Source organism: Myotis myotis, unplaced genomic scaffold (genome assembly GCF_014108235.1).
Source record: "Myotis myotis isolate mMyoMyo1 unplaced genomic scaffold, mMyoMyo1.p scaffold_m19_p_12, whole genome shotgun sequence".
Classification (NCBI taxonomy): Eukaryota; Metazoa; Chordata; class Mammalia; order Chiroptera; family Vespertilionidae; genus Myotis; species Myotis myotis.
Window position 1 is genome coordinate 3,058,037 of NW_023416316.1, and position 15,162 is coordinate 3,073,198.

At 55.6% G+C, this 15,162-nt stretch overlaps 1 protein-coding gene across 17 annotated transcripts in view; it reads left to right on the forward strand.

The window, feature by feature from the left end:
- Positions 1–14,355, forward strand: part of FNBP1 (formin binding protein 1) — a 101,012-nt gene extending 86,657 nt beyond the window's left edge. For 9 of the 17 annotated variants that reach the window (XM_036329352.1, XM_036329356.1, XM_036329358.1 and 6 more), the window contains 5 exons: positions 2,661–2,770; positions 4,425–4,557; positions 6,008–6,126; positions 6,370–6,509; positions 7,966–8,671. In XM_036329352.1, the coding sequence (XP_036185245.1) occupies positions 2,661–2,770; positions 4,425–4,557; positions 6,008–6,126; positions 6,370–6,509; positions 7,966–8,144 (681 nt within the window). In that variant the 3' untranslated portion in view covers positions 8,145–8,671. Of the gene's footprint in view, positions 1–2,660; positions 2,771–4,424; positions 4,558–6,007; positions 6,127–6,369; positions 6,510–7,965; positions 8,672–11,756 lie in introns of those variants that run through there. The other 8 variants (XM_036329353.1, XM_036329357.1, XM_036329359.1 and 5 more) reach the window with 2 other exon arrangements.
- Positions 14,356–15,162: the final 807 nt, after the last annotated feature.

The following is a 15,162-nucleotide window of genomic DNA, read 5'->3' on the forward strand; positions in this document are numbered from 1 at the left end:
GTCACCCAACGTGGCTGGGGGTCCAAACCTCCAGCCTCAGGAAGCAGCTTGCTCTCGTCTGCTTGGGAGGAGTGCTCGGGGCACGTGTTCGGTCCCAGGAGCCATAAACCAGGGTCTCCTGGAGCCACAGCCAGTTAACATTCACGTGTGTGTGGCCCCTCCTTCCAAGACCAGTGCCCTGGTCCTCTGTACCCGGTTCTCCCGAGATTGCAGAACCTCTGTTCTGACTCAGAGCTGTAAATAGACATGCCTTCGTGGCAACAGGAATCCTAGGTCAGGGTATTGTGTAAAGGAGCTTCAGAAGCCTCATTGGGCAGAAGGGCTGCTAAGGTTTCCCGGGAACCCTGTGTCTCCGGATCCAGAAGAAGCTTTGGCCTGAGCCTCCACGGCAGCACAAGGCTTGTGGGAGCCATAGTGGACCGAGGTTCGTTTTAAGTAACAACACGGAAACGTAGGCGATCTATTGAGGGGCCTCACAGGTCAGTTAGACTGACGTCTGATCCGCTGGGAAGAATTTACGAATTCATTATTGCAAGTCACAGGCACAGTGTGTTTTGCTTACACTAGTCTCTGCAGCTGTTTTCCCACCTGTGCAAGTCTTGCACCTGTTCATCTAGACCTGTGTCCCCAATATGGTGGCCACTCACACCCGGGGCTATTTGAATCTTAGCTAATTAGAATGAAATAAAAGTTTAAAATTCAGTTCCACAGTTGCACGGGCCACTCTCCACCAGCTCAGCAGCCACGTGCAGCTCCTGTGCGGGACGGTGTGGACGCGGGCCATTCGCAGCACCGTAGGCAGTTCTTCAGCCTCCGCACAGAGTCAGGCTCATCCCATCAGGGACCTCGCGTCGACCACCTGCTGGAGCTCCCGCCTTCTGATGCAGTGGATCCCACACTGCGTTCTGTTGAGGAACAAGACAGAGCAAACAGCGCAAACCTCGCTTCTAGGTCACGTGCTGATTTGCTTCACGTAAACTCGGCCGGAGAACAAGCCGCTGAGTTCTCGGAAGCGATGGAATCACGCAAATTGAAAAGCGGGGTTTCAGGTGTTAGAGCAGGAGGGTATACGGGGAGGAAAAACAGCCGGTTATTTCATACTGGAGATTAGTTTGCTTCATTTTAGTTTTAGTTTTAGAGGTGAATTGAGTCCTTGGTTTGGCATTAGGGAAGAGTCACTTCCATTGTGGTCTTACATCTTACTACCTCTCTCTCCCTCTCTCTCTCTCTCTCTCTCTCTCTCTCTCTCTCTCTCACACACACACACACACACACACACACACACACACACACACACGGCTTTGAGAACACTAGCCTTTGTGTGGCCTGGTGCTGAACTATTTGCTGAGTCACACTTCCAGCCCCACAGCCTGGCCGTTTAGCACAAGCAGCCTAGGAACCTGGGTCACAAGCCCCCGTGTAAGCCGCTCGGCAAACCCACCTCAACTTGGGAGTGACATTATCCAGGTCCCTTCTTTCCCGCCCACTCCCCAAGCCGGCCTTGCCTTTGTGTGATCTTTCCAAAGGAACATCGCTTGTCTCAAGCCCTTGGCTTAGCCCTGGTCATCGAATAAACTACTCTTTCTTTATGAAAATTGCCTCTTTAAGTGAAAGGACTTGATAACCATCACTGAGCTTCTGACAAGCGAAGCGTATGTAAGTCTAGACCAGGGGTGGGCAAACTTTTTGACTCGAGGGCCACAATGGGTTCTTAAACTGGACCGGAGGGCCGGAACAAAAGCATGGATGGAGTGTTTGTGTGAACTAATATAAATTCAAAGTAAACATCATTACATAAAAGGGTACGGTCTTTTTAGTTTTATTCATTTCAAACGGGCCGCATCCGGCCCGCAGGCCGTAGTTTGCCCATGGCTGGTCTAGACGCTCGCTGCTGGTGTTTTCCCCTTAAATCGCATGCACGGAGGGATGATAGCAGTTGTTTTCGAAAGGGAATCGAGATATGAACATATGCTCAGACGGAGGAGAGCAGCTGAGGCCGGTTCCACACCCTGCAGGCGCTGATTCTGAGGCATGTCCCGAGGTTCCCCTAATGATGGCCCAAAGGCGCGCCCAGACCTCCAGGGGCAGAGGGCCAAGAGTGCATGGGGGGAGAGGAGGTTTTATTTTTAAAATAAACAAAACCCTTTTCACCCACATTCTCTGAGGAACTCGCTGTCCATGTCACTTTTCGGGATGGGAACTTTTGGCCTCGGCCTGGGGTCTGGGGGAGAGACGGGAAGCAATACTCAGACTCGGGGAGCAGTGCCCGCAACAGGCACTGTTTTCTATGAAGAAACCTGAACTTGAAACGGCCTTAAACTTCAGTGTGGCCACCGACACTGAGACAGAGGGAAGGTTCGTCTCAGATTGGTCTGGATCCTCCCCGAGTCGAGTCGAGTGTTTCCTCCGCCCTCCCCTCCTGCAGCATCGCTCTTGCCTTTGGGAGTGGCCGCGGCCTCGGAGCTCGGAGCTCGCAGCGGCTTGGGGACTGGTCTGCATGCACGGATTCTGCCTCGGCTGGTGTCATGGGAAAGGGTTGGGTTTATTTCACAAATGTCCGCACGCCCTGGTGTCTGGGGACCAGCCCTGCTGGCCACCTCCCCGTCTGTGTGCGAGGAGGCCCACCGGCCTTCCCTGGCCTATTTCTGTTCGGTCTGCAGGGTGCAGCGCCGGAGGACTTCAGCAACCTCCCGCCCGAACAGAGAAGGAAGAAGCTCCAACAGAAGGTTGACGAATTAAATAAAGAAATTCAGAAGGAGATGGATCAAAGGTAGAGTGGATCGATATGGTCCTTCAGAAAACCAAGTTCAGTTTGGAAAGACGGGAAATCCTAGCCTAGATTTTAGTAGAAGTGCTTGCTTCAGGCACATGTTGTGTCTGAGCTGGCCTGCTGGGCTGCTGTTACAAACTGTGGCATGTTTTTATCTGTAGGTTTTATTCTGAGTTTGGGGAAGAACCTACATAGGATTATCTCTTTTATCGTGAGTGTGTAGGTGAGCTTTTTTATACAAATGAGGTTGAGATAAGTGGCCTGACCCCACCCTCCCCCTGCCCCACATCCTAGCTGTGGGTCCAAACTGTCCTTGTCTTCCTGCTCACGGTCAGTCACAGTCAGCCTCCTATCTTTGTAGAGCGCTGGATGGTGTCTAGAACACCAATACAGTGTCTTGGACACACCCAGCCCTAGGGCGTCAGTGTGTCCTTGCTCTGGGGAGGCGCTGCTCCAGGCCCCCGCTGTAGCGGCCCCATATTTTCTAGTCGGAAGAAACAGACAGTAAGCAGTAAGCATAATTATGTGATGTTGGGGATGGTGCATGCTGTGAAGAAAAAGCAAGGAGAGCCAGTCAGGGCTGGCAGTGAGTGGGCCGAGGGCTCCAATGGGAGGTGGCCTCGGGGGGAGCAGGCGGTTCCTGGAAGCCCATGGGGCCGGCAGGATACGGGCTGAGGTGCGAGGAATTCTCTTCCCGCTATTTCTGTATTTTCAGTTAAACTGTTTCCCATGGTTCAGTCTTGTGTTGTATCATTGGCTTAGATTTCTCATTGCTTTAAACTGCTAACCACTCAAGCCCCACTGAGAGCCCCCTAAGCCAGAGTCAAGTTCCCCAAGCTCTTCGGTGCTGGGCAGAGCCCGAGCCGAGCATGCGTGCGCGCGTAGGCCCCTTGTGCAGGCTGCGATGTGTGGCTCCCAAACACGGTCTCAGGAAGGTGTGGGGTCCACAGAATGCGGCTTCGAGGCCCTGTGGCACACCTGTCATGGATACCAACTGTGGGTTCCATTCCTTTTTTTAAAAAAATTTTTTTATTGATTTCAGAGAGGAAGGGAGAGGGAGAAAGAGATAGATATATCAATGATGAGAGAGAATCATTGATCAGCTGCCTCCTGAAGGCCCCACACTGGGGATCAAGCCCACAACCTGGGCATGTGCCCTGACCGGGAATAGAACCGTGACCGCCTGGTTCATGGTCGACGCTCAGCCACTGAGCCACGCCGGCCGGGCTGGGTTCCATTTCTTAGTAGTTGAAATAGTGTGTAATAACATTTCCAAAGCAATAGCCGGGCTTCTTCGTGACGTGAACACTTTGCAGCCCGCAGAACCAGGAGGCCAGCGACAGCTTCGGTTTGTAGGAGCGTTCACGCATGGAAATGCGTGGATTTTGTCTGGATTGACTTATATGTCTTACTGGCTGCAGGCAAGGGGAGGACCCATCCCGAGAAGGCAGCTGGAGTTTTAATATCAGTCTCTGGATGACATGGACCCAGAGAGCAGGGTTCCTAAGGAGAAGTTTCAGGGGGGGCTGACCCCAATGTTCCCTTCCCACCCACACTCCCAACCCGTCTCCCAGTCACGTGGTTTCCAGGGTGATCGGAGAACGTGACTGGCTGGTGGCATCAGCCTCTCCCTCCGTCTGCTCCCTTTTTCCAGAGAGGCCATCACCAAGATGAAGGACGTGTACCTGAAGAACCCTCAGATGGGAGACCCAGCCAGTTTGGACCACAAATTAACAGAAGTCATCCAAAATATAGACAAGCTGCGGCTCGAGGCCCAGAAGTTTGAGGTATGGAAAAGCCGTGGGAGGGCGGGTGGGTGGGCGGTAACCAACCAAGACCTTGTGTGCATATATGCAGAACCCATGGGCACAGACAATAGGGTGCTGAAGGCCGGGGGGGGGGGGGGGGGGCGCCGGCTGGAGGGGATCAATGGGGGGAAAGGGGACATCTGTAATACTTGCAACAATAAAGAATTATTAAAAATAAGAAAGAAGGGAGGGAGGGAGGGAGGGAGGGAGGGAGGGAGGGAGGGAAGGAAGGAAGGAGGGAGAAAGGGAGGGAGGAAAGAAAAAGACACATAAAGAGACAAAGGGAAAGCTGATGCCGGGGGAAAAAGGGAAGCAGAAGGGATGGGTGTTGTGAGCTGCCTGCGGGTTCAGACACCAGCATTTTCTCACCGGACACCTGCCCCTGGGAAGGCGGGTGTCAGACCTGTGGTAAACAGAATGCACTGTCCCCCCAGCGCTCTGCTTCCCAGCACTTCCCATTATACTGTGTCCCTTTCCTGGCACCATTGGAAGGCCTTGTTTGGCTACAGTGTCGTTTTTTCATTTACGTGGTGAAGTTTGTTCCGCAACATCTCACGTTGCCAGAGTGTAACTGGGGACAGACCCGCCCTCGTCCCAGGAAATCAGGACGGTGGATTGAGATGTGCTGCTCCTTCAGAGGACCCAGCACCCCAGCAGGAAACACAAATGAGCAGGAAACACTGGCCTCTGAAAACACCGTAGTACATGTCTTAGCGAGAGAGGCACCCTCTGTAGGGACAAAGCCTTCTTTTTTTCCGCCCTCATATTAAAGACCTCAGAGCATGGAAAATAAGTGAAGAACGGATCCTTCCCGTCCGAATCGGTTGTGCCTGTCAGTGAGGGGTCAGATGTGGGTTTTTGTTGTTTCTAGAACCTGTCAGTCAGTGATGGATGTTTGCGTGTTTAGAACCTGGAAATGTCCATTTCTGGCCATTTGTATTCTTTTGCCTCATGAGCAGGGAACTAGTTCAAATGTCGCTGAAGGTAACTGTCCACTCTGATGTCCTATGTGCACGTTTCTTCGCTATGAAAAAATGACACTCGGAAAAACTGGGAAAGGGAAGTGTGGCTTTCAAATTGAGTCAGTGCTCAAGGGTAGCAGTTCCTCATGTTTCCCAGTGTGACCTCTGGGTCACAGAGGTTTGGGAACAGAAGGAACTAGAAGTGACTTATCCCAAGTCACACGGCTGTTCGCAGCCCAGGGGTGGGACAGGGTCCGTCCCCCTCTCCCCCCCTCTTCTCCCCCCCCACCTAAATATGTTCTTTCCACTTCCGCTCCTTGGGAAGGGACCGAGTAGCGGCCTTCAAGTGCATATGCGGGGCCCCGCCCATCCCTCTCCATCAGCCTTGGTGCCCAGGGCCACCGAGCCGAGCCGGGCTTCCAGGTCCCGGGGTGGCCTCAGCCGGTCTCTTGTGTCTCTTCTTCCAGGCCTGGCTGGCGGAGGTGGAAGGCAGGCTCCCGGCCCGCGGCGAGCAGCGCAGGCAGAGCGGACTGTACGACGCCCAGCCGGCCCCGACCGTCAACAACTGCGCGCAGGCCCGGGAGAGGTACAGTATCCGCGCGGCCCTGCCTCGGGCGGGCGCAGCTTCACGGGGGCTTCTGATTCTGGACGCGAGCCTAAGCGCAGATCCCAGCGCCTCTGTGGTGAGGGCCTGTGGGTCCCACGCACGGCCTCTGGCGCCACGGGGGACCATTTAAGATGGTCTTGGTTGCCAGCTCTGGGCCGCGCCGCAGGCGAGCGGCGTCCTCCCGCTCAGTTGCTATAGTTGCTGTGTGCTTGCTTTCTTGAGCAGCCCGGATGGCAGTTACACGGAGGAGCAGAGCCAGGAGAGCGAGGTGAAGGTGCTGGCCACGGACTTCGACGACGAGTTTGACGACGAGGAGCCGCTGCCCGCCATCGGGACGTGTAAAGCGCTCTACACCTTCGACGGTAACGCTTCACGACACCGAGTTCCCCGCTGTCCGGAGCTGTCCAAGCACTCGCCCTGTCTGTGGCTGCCTTTCTGCTGAGTCCCCCAGACCTTCCTCTCACTCCCTTTTGTTCTGAGGGTGTTAGCATCATCAGGGTGCTGGCTGTGTATTTTGCTGTTTGGCCCATGTAATTGAACAGCCTTCATGGAGCTTACCGTAATTGCAGCAGAGTAAGGAGTATGGTTATTTCCTGCATTCGTTCAATATGTACAGAACTCCTGTCCTGAGAAGACTCCCCAGGGGGTGGGATGCAGGCAGTGTGGTGTGGGTCCACCCCGGAGAACAAAGCAGAGTTGTGTCTAGGGGGCAGCTTCAGCCACCGGGGAGGGGCACAGACGGCAGGGGCACCGGGGACCAGGCCTGGGAGGTGTGGCTGAGCCCAGGTGTCGTAGGTGGTCAGAGAGGAATGTAAGACCAGAGGTAGGCAGTGCCATGGGGGTGGGGGGGGGAGGAAAGGACACATTTGGATTGTAGGCGGCAAACACTGAGGACGTTTTGAGAGGATTTGGGAGAGACCTTGCCTGACCGAGCTGGACCTGGGACGTTTGTTGTCATGTGTGGATGAGCAATTAGAACAGGATGATGGTTGGAAAGGGGAGCCGGCTGTCTGGAACTGAGGAACCGTGACCCAGTGTCTGCAGGCTGTGGCGAAGCTGCGGGCGGGCGGAGTGAGATAAGTGGGGGAGCCCTGGCATGAGTGCGTTTTCCTTGTGACAAGAAAGGGAAGGACCAGGTTAGAGTTCCAATTTCACTTCATGTCTAAAGCACCCCCACACCTGCGGCCGCCCCCGAGCCAGGCGCCTTTCCCAGGGCTGTCGGCAGTGGTGGCCGGTCCCGGAAATTATCTTAGCGAACGGCCTTGGGAGCCTTGATGGAGGAACGGACGCAGAGATGCCGCAGCTAACACGCTGCTCGGACTCCTGGCTGATTGCAAGTGGGAGCAAAGCGGGAGGAAATCAAAGACGAGGCGTGAGGGACAAGGGAGACGCCACTGAAATGGGAGAGGCGGGGGTGTGTGAAGAGGGAGCAGCCATGAACCCAGGTCCGTCCGCTGTGTTCAGATTTCAGGACAACGCTAGGTGCAGATGTGCTCAGGCCGAAATGGGAGCCTTCTCTGGGGACACAGCCAGACTAGGAAAGGCGGTGGGGGGGCGGGGGTGACCAAAGCCCTGGGAGTACTTTCCCCTGGAGGGAGGGAGGGAGGGAGAGGAGCAAGATGGGGGAGAGGCACGGAGAGGACCAAAGGCTTCCCCAGGAAAGTCCCTGCGGCCTAGCCAGGGGGAGGTGGCGCTCCTCGCCTTGTTGGAAGGGGCAGGACCGGGCACCTGCGGACCCGCCTCTACTTTCACTGCACCTGTTTCCTGACCAAGCTCCTGTTTGCCCGTAAACCTCATATATTCTGATCTTGTTTTCAGGTCAGAATGAAGGAACCATTTCAGTAGTTGAAGGAGAAACGCTGTACGTCATAGAGGAAGACAAAGGTGACGGGTGGACGCGCATTCGGAGAAATGAAGACGAAGAGGGCTATGTCCCCACTTCATACGTCGAAGTGTATTTGGACAAAAATGCCAAAGGTGCTAAGACTTATATTTAATACAGCTTTTTAAAAACTTTTTAAAGCAATTGGAGTTGTTTCTCCCCACAACTGTGACTGCTCCAGGCAGTTCTTCAAAAGCCTGGCCGGAGAGCCGCCCGCAGAGCCTGGCTCCCGCCCTCGCGGCGTCGGCCGCTCCGAATTCCTTGGCTAGTCTTGACTAGTATCGAGTTTCGCTTGCTGATGGCATTTATGTGGAAAGCTGCCAACTGCCAGTTTACAGCTGTGTCATTTGAAGTCGGGTAAACACTTCTCCTTCCGGCAGCATCTGTAGATAACAACAAAAAGTTGCCTTCTAGCTTCTAATCAATATTTCCCAGTTTCAAAGGCCACACACCCCCTGGCGCAGCAGATTCAGCCCTCATTTGTATCTCATGTCTGCCACCAATGGAACTACCATAGGAGGTTACATGCTGTAACTTAGTACATTGAACTATGCTAGTTTGTTACATTTTAGTCATTCACTTTGGAGGAAGTCATAAATAAAAGCTCTTCCTCCTTGAATAAAGAAGCAAGTAGAAGATTCATTTATTGGTATCAAAAGTGTGTAATTCTACCTAAACCTGGTAAAGGTCACTGTTAGATCATCGAGATTATCCTATTATGTCTATTTGATCTCAAACAAGCAGCTGAAATCTGGAAAAGTTTGGTCAATTTTACCCAGTTGATTTTTTTGTTTGTTTATTTGTTAATCCTCACCTGAGGATATTTTTTCCGTTGCTTTTCAGAGAAAATGGAAGCGGGGGGGGGGGGGGGGGGAGAAAGAGAGAGAGAGAGACTGGTTGCTTTATACACACGCCCCAACCAGGGGTGGGGAGGGAACCTACAACCCAGGTACATGCCCTTGACCAGGAGGGTGGGCCAACACTAACCAGCAGGCAACACCGGCCAGGGCCCCAGTTGATTTCTACACGCGACTCTCGATCTCCCCTCCGAAGTTGACAGAGCCGGTCAGCTTTGCCAGTGCCCTTTAGGGGAGCGTCTGTAAAAACAGCACTGGCTCTGCTCTGTCCTGTCGGAGGGTGTGTGGCGAGTAGAGCTGTGGTCGGCTGACCCTCCCCAGGTGGGGCTGTGTCCACACAGACACAGCCCCCATCCCTCACTTTTTAAAGGGGGGATTAAAAGAAATCATTGCCATCTTTGAGCCCCCAAGTGTGGGTGGACTGAAAAATTGTTTTAGAGTTGCTAGCTGGCCTCATTCAGTTAACTGTAGCCAGAATCAAATACACCGTTTCACCATCTTCCAAGGAAACTGGGTCACATGGGGATTTGCATTTCGAAGTTGGCAGGACAGGCGGTGAGTGTCACGCGCACAGGCGGTGCCAAGCCCAGTGTTCGTGCCCATTTCCAGAATCCGCCCTGCGATCAGGTAGGACAGCTACAGCGGTTCAGAATGAAGGTGTACGTCCAGGTTCCCCTTTCGCTTGGCTTTGGAAAGTATTCGTGTCCTTTAAATGGGAAATGAGCTCCTTGCCTGGACACTGAGGGCTCCTTTAAAAAGCTCAAGTCAACTGGGAGCTGATTTTTAAAGCCACAGCAGCGCCCCGGTGGGAGTCCAGGACCCGGACCCGACTCCAGCAGGAAGTTCGCAGCCATTGCTCCCAAGGGCCACCGAGGTGGAATTTAGTAGCTTTTAGATAATGACAGCCGATTTTTAAAAATGCTTTTTATTTTTAAATACACAGACCCGGGAGCTTGCCGACCTAGTGGGTCTTGTCACCCAGAGTCTCCCAGTGGTCATGGGGGACACACTTGAAATACAGTCTCAAAGGCAGAAAACCGATGGGTCAGCCTGAGTGTTTAAACAGAACTTTGTCATTCAGATTTCCTCAGAATTATTATACTGATCACGGCAGGCACGCAGCCTGAGCCCAGCCCTCTCGGGGTTCTCCCCCCTGTTCAGCAAGGCAGCGAGAACCCAGCCGCCCCTTAGACCACGGCTGTGGCTTCATGGGCAGGAGGTCACAGCTGAGGGCCTGCAACCTCATTTCCAGCCGAAGAGCTACTGGAGAAAGCACCCTCAACATTGCAAAAGTCTTAAATGGGGCAAGACCGCTTAGCCTTTTACAAGCCGGCCCTGAACAGCGCGGTATTCCGTGAAGTTCCTCCCTTGGTTTTGTTTTTTTGTTGTGTTTGTTTTTCGTTTAGTGGTATGCAAATTCGATTCAGAAAACAGCCCCGTTGGTTTTCGGGAGGAGCGGTTTGGGTGCATAAATTATCATTATTAAGTTGTACGCTTTGTCTCAATAGCCCAGGAATGGATGTAATATTGACTCAGCAGTGATACTTTGTAGTTTCAGTTCACTGGAACAGTTCCCCCAGGACCAGGAATGTCCCTTCCGCCCAAAGTATACTTGTTTTCTTCCCTAGTTATCTGCTCAGACAAAAGCAGCCAAGTCTCAGCTTGTTTATCAAGCTTTCTCCTCTTCCTTTCGCGCTTCTGCTGCTAACGTGTGTGCAGAAGCCATTCCCTCCCTGTTCATAGACCCGCCCCTCCTCCCCCACGGCACCGCCCGCCCTCCGCCCACCCGCCCCGGGGCCACCCTTCTGTCCGCACTCTTGCCTTTGTGCGTGTGTGGCGTCTACAATGTGACCCTTTAAAAACTGCCAAGATATTTAGACTAGAGTATCTCCCAGTGGGCCCCTGGACTGTGACTCTCGGCTCTCACGGTTTTGTTTTTGAAATTGCTTTCTGTGAAGTACGCCCATAAGCCCGCCCCCAGCACGTGTGTACATGCACCTTAAACACTGCGAGGGTTACTTGAATGCGCTGTTTTAACGTTTTGCTCTTTTTATCTGTTTGTTTATTGGTGATTCCGCTGCCTAATGACCTTTTTGTTTTTGTAACCGCGGGGGAAGCCGGAGGACTGTCGGTAGCTAGGGCCCTGCCGGCTGCTCCACTCTGGTTTATTGTAGACGCTTGGGTTCTGAGTAAGTTTTGTTTGAATGCGGCCCACGTGACCGTTTCTCTCTCCTCGCCCTGAAAGAAGAGAATCTGTCTGGCTCCTCTCAGCTGTACCTGTACCGCCTCTAATAAACGGATTCTTCTCCGTGTTGTCCAGTGATTTGTACCTTTCTGAGAAAATGACTGTGCTCTCGTCCTCGGTCCTGGGAATGTCCTCGCCAAATGCTTCCTAAACATTCTGCCCTTGGCAAGCCCTTCCCCCACGACACCCATGTCCACCCTGCGTGACCCGAGGGCTGAGTCTGTCTCTGGTTTCTCTGCTCCCCCTGGAGATGAAGAACTTTCACTGTTTGTGATAAACATCCGGGATATGCTTCCTCTTCACTTGACGCTAAAGGACCCGGGCACCGCGGTCTGAGAACCGGGCCTCACTTCCTGGCTTCGTTCTGGGAGGCCGGTCCCCTTCCTTCTCTCAAAACAGAACTTGTTAGAAAGATGAGCTGGGTGGGTGGGTGCTGCCACCCTCTGGGCGGGCTTCTCTGGAGGAAAGCGTGGAGATCAAACCGTGAAAGTTCCTTATCGGTGGTGTCGGTGGTAACCAATCCCTCTAAGGTTGCCCTCTCCCCCCGCCCCCCAGCGCGGTGCCCTGTGCCCGCCCCTGACCTCAGCCCCCCCTCTAACAGCTTTTCTTTCTGTTTGTGTTGTAGATTCCTAAGGTGGCCAAGGAGCCAGAGCCGGAGCCTTCCCAGGAGAAACCCTCCGGTCTGCTTGTCTCCACAGGCCTGGCTGTGAACCGTGCACTCGGGCTGGGCTGCGGAGTGGCCGCGTCTTCGGGCCGAAGGGACCCCACGCCGTGCAGCTGCCTGCCTCTGCTTTCTTTTCTTTCCACAGCATGCTCCTGTAGCCGCTCCGCCCAGGCCCCTCTGGCCACCTCTTGGGTCAGAGCTGTCCCCATCCCAGTCCCACCCCGAGCAGGACACGACAGCAGCTGGACACGGCTCCCTCCTCCCCCCACTCCGGCCCTGGCCTCAGTCCTCCTGGCTGCTCCGGCCCGTCCACGGTTCACACTGTGCCTTTTGTGAAAACCTTGCCACTGGTCTCCCAGGGAGACCAACAGAACCTGGACAAGAGGGTCGGACCCACCAGGCGGACTGCGCGCCCGTGTCCGTGATGTGGTCCTGCGTTTACATTAGAAAAGACTCACCTTTGCCCAAGTCCATTGAGCCTTCGGTGGGCCCTTTCTGGTGACGGCTCCTCACCTCATGCCGAGTGTCGGCCCTTGCAACACTTCACAGCCTGAGAGTGACAGTGGCGGGCACTGGGGCGGACGCACACAATGCACACACACGCGCGCATACATGTACATGCATGTGTGTACACATGTATGCACATTTTTGTTTGGGGCCCTGCCTTCAGTGGGTCCACACTGGAAGTCGAATTCCAGCCCTCAGCCCCACCCTGCTGTCCTGCCTGTTTCACCCTTAGGGGCGGGGGCCGAGGGCCGTGTCCCCGAGAACTGTGGCTGTGGCACTTGGTGACTGAGGAGCACCCCGCCACACCTCTGCATTAGCTCGTCGCTAAGTGAAAGTTCCCCTTTTCTTGGATTCCAAGATCTTCGTCTCTAGGATTTAGCGCTTCCGTCACCAAAGGCCTGTGCTCTGTCCTTCGAGTGACCCTGCGGCTCCAGCTTCCGTGTCCGCCATGTGCTCTGGGCCACACGGACGCGGAACTCCCTGCGTTTGCTTCCTGGGCTGCCTCTCCTTCCTCTGCTCTCGGGGAAACCGTGAGGCCGCGCCGCCACTCACGCCTAGGGCGGCGGGCTTCTCTCTAGTGCAGAGCAGCCGAGAGGTCACCGGCCGGGAGTTTCAGGGACGGCATCGGGCCTCTTCCTTCTGTTTGGCGTTGGGTTGCGAGGTGTCACCTCGAGCATCCTCAGTTCTGGACGTTGATGAATCCAACACAAGGAAGTCTCCTAGGAGCCGGAGGGCGGGGGCGGGGGGCAGGTCCTGAGGGGTGGGCCCGTGGGCCTGTGGCCAGTAGGAAGATGGCTCCTCTCGGCAAACTAGGGGTGGCCACACACCAGCCTCTGGTGACTGGGACCCTGAGCGAGCGAGTGCCTGGGGGAGCAGGGCAAGAGGAAGTGGCTTCAGGTTTCGGGTGAGCGAGTGGCCAGCCTGGGCCCTCTCGCTCTTTCTTCCCAGAAGTGGGGCTAGACCCAGGCTCACACCACCTGCCCGGACCCTGCAGAGCAGGCAGCCCAGTGCAGCAAAGGCCAGGATGCCAAAGGCGAGAGGAGTCAGAACCCCCCGCATCCCTGCAAACCAACAGGTGCCTGGTTAACGGGGGCAGGCGGTCCAGCTCTGCCCAAGGCTCCAGGGCGGGTGACCTGGTCTCCGGGGTCCGCGAGTGTCACCTGTCTGCGGGCCACTCCAGGGCACACGGATGTGACGGCTCATAAAGCCGATCCCAGAGCCTCCAGTGCATGTGCAGCGCATCTAATGGGTCAGGACAGTCATTTCGTGCAGCCCAGGGGGAGGGAGACGCTGCAGCAACCTGTCCTTTCCACGTCTGTTACGCTCGGTGTAGAATATGCTGTGTCCTGTGTCCCCTGCCCCTATCTTTTCCGTCCGCACCGCCTGCGCCCGACAGTGGACGAGCGCTTCTCAGCAGTGACCTGGGTGCCTGCCCCTCCGCACTCCGCTCAGGAAGGAGGTGACTGTCCGCCAGCCCAGGGGTCACTGACTGGGCCTCCCCCGTGGAATCGTCTGTTACGAAGGAGCGTCCACCTCGCCTCGCGTAGGAGCTGGACCTCCCCACGTGCTGCCCGCCTCCCTCGGACCCGCTGCTGTCACCCCACCACCGTTAGATATCCTGCAAGGACGCATCTTTAGAGAGCCTGTCCCGAGAAGGACTTGAAACAGAGGGACATGTCCTTGCCCCGCTTGTCCCTCTCGGACGGAAACCACGGGGAGGCCGGCCCACGTGAGGGTTTCGTCTGGGCCTGGGAGCTCTTAGGTGGCCAGCGGCACGGAGGCCTCCCCTGCCTTTGGCAGCAGCTGGCATCACAGGAAGCTTACCGAACAGAAAACGTGATGTTACGCGGTCACGGCTCCGCCTCCTGTGCTCCTGTCACCCAAACCGTGACCCGAAGCTGTTTTACCCGACGGGGCGCACCTGGCCACGGCTGGTTTGTGCTGCACTAACCCTTACTGGAGGCACCGCGGCCTGGGCACGGCCATTGCCAAGGTTCTGGAGATGGGATTAAACCAAATAAAGTTCCGCTGGAAGGCTTCTCTGGACCCTGTACCACGTTAGCCCTCGGTGTTAAATAAAAGTCTCCCTGGGGCGGTGTCGCGGAGTGCTTTGCTGCACAGAGGTGACACATCACCGAAGCAGGCGGAGTCCCTGGGGCTGGGGCTGGTCCGCACCTCTCACCCCATTAACTGGGGACCCGGACTGGTCGGTCCTCCCGGTCTGCTGGGGGCGGGGCTTGTGAGCCAGCTCTCCCCCCCCCGCCCCCCCCCTCCCCCGGGGGAAGCTGTCCCCCGCACTGGGAGGCGGAATTCAGGTGGCCTCAGTCCACGGGTTTCAGGGGAAGCTTGTGGTGACCAGGAAATGTTTCTTTGCAAATTCAGCTGCCGCACCTTTAGGGGTTCAGGGGCCCTGTTGTGGGGGTTGGGGCGTTTCATAGGCATCTGTGCCAGGAGCGCTCAAGCCCACCTGGGGGCAGCTTGGCTGAGAAGCCCTGGTTCCGTGAGGCTTCGCTGGTGCTGCCTGGGCCTGTCCCCACTCTCTGGGCCTCGGTTCCGGGTTGTGGGTGAGGACGCCATGGCCTTGGGAGCTGCTGTGGGAACAGGAGGCCGTCGGGAGAGCAGGCGGCCGACTCGGCAGCAGCTGGCAAACGTTAGCTCTGATCCCAGCTTCTCCAGGCGCCGCCATGGCGTCCATGTCGCTGATGCACACACCGGTCTCTGGTCTGAAATGCTGTGCGAGCCCCTCTTTTTTTTTTTTATGAACTTATTTAAGAATTGATTTCAGCCGAAACCGGTTTGGCTCAGTGGATAGAGCGTCAGCCTGTGGACTGAAGGTTCCCAGGTTCGATTCCGGTCAAGG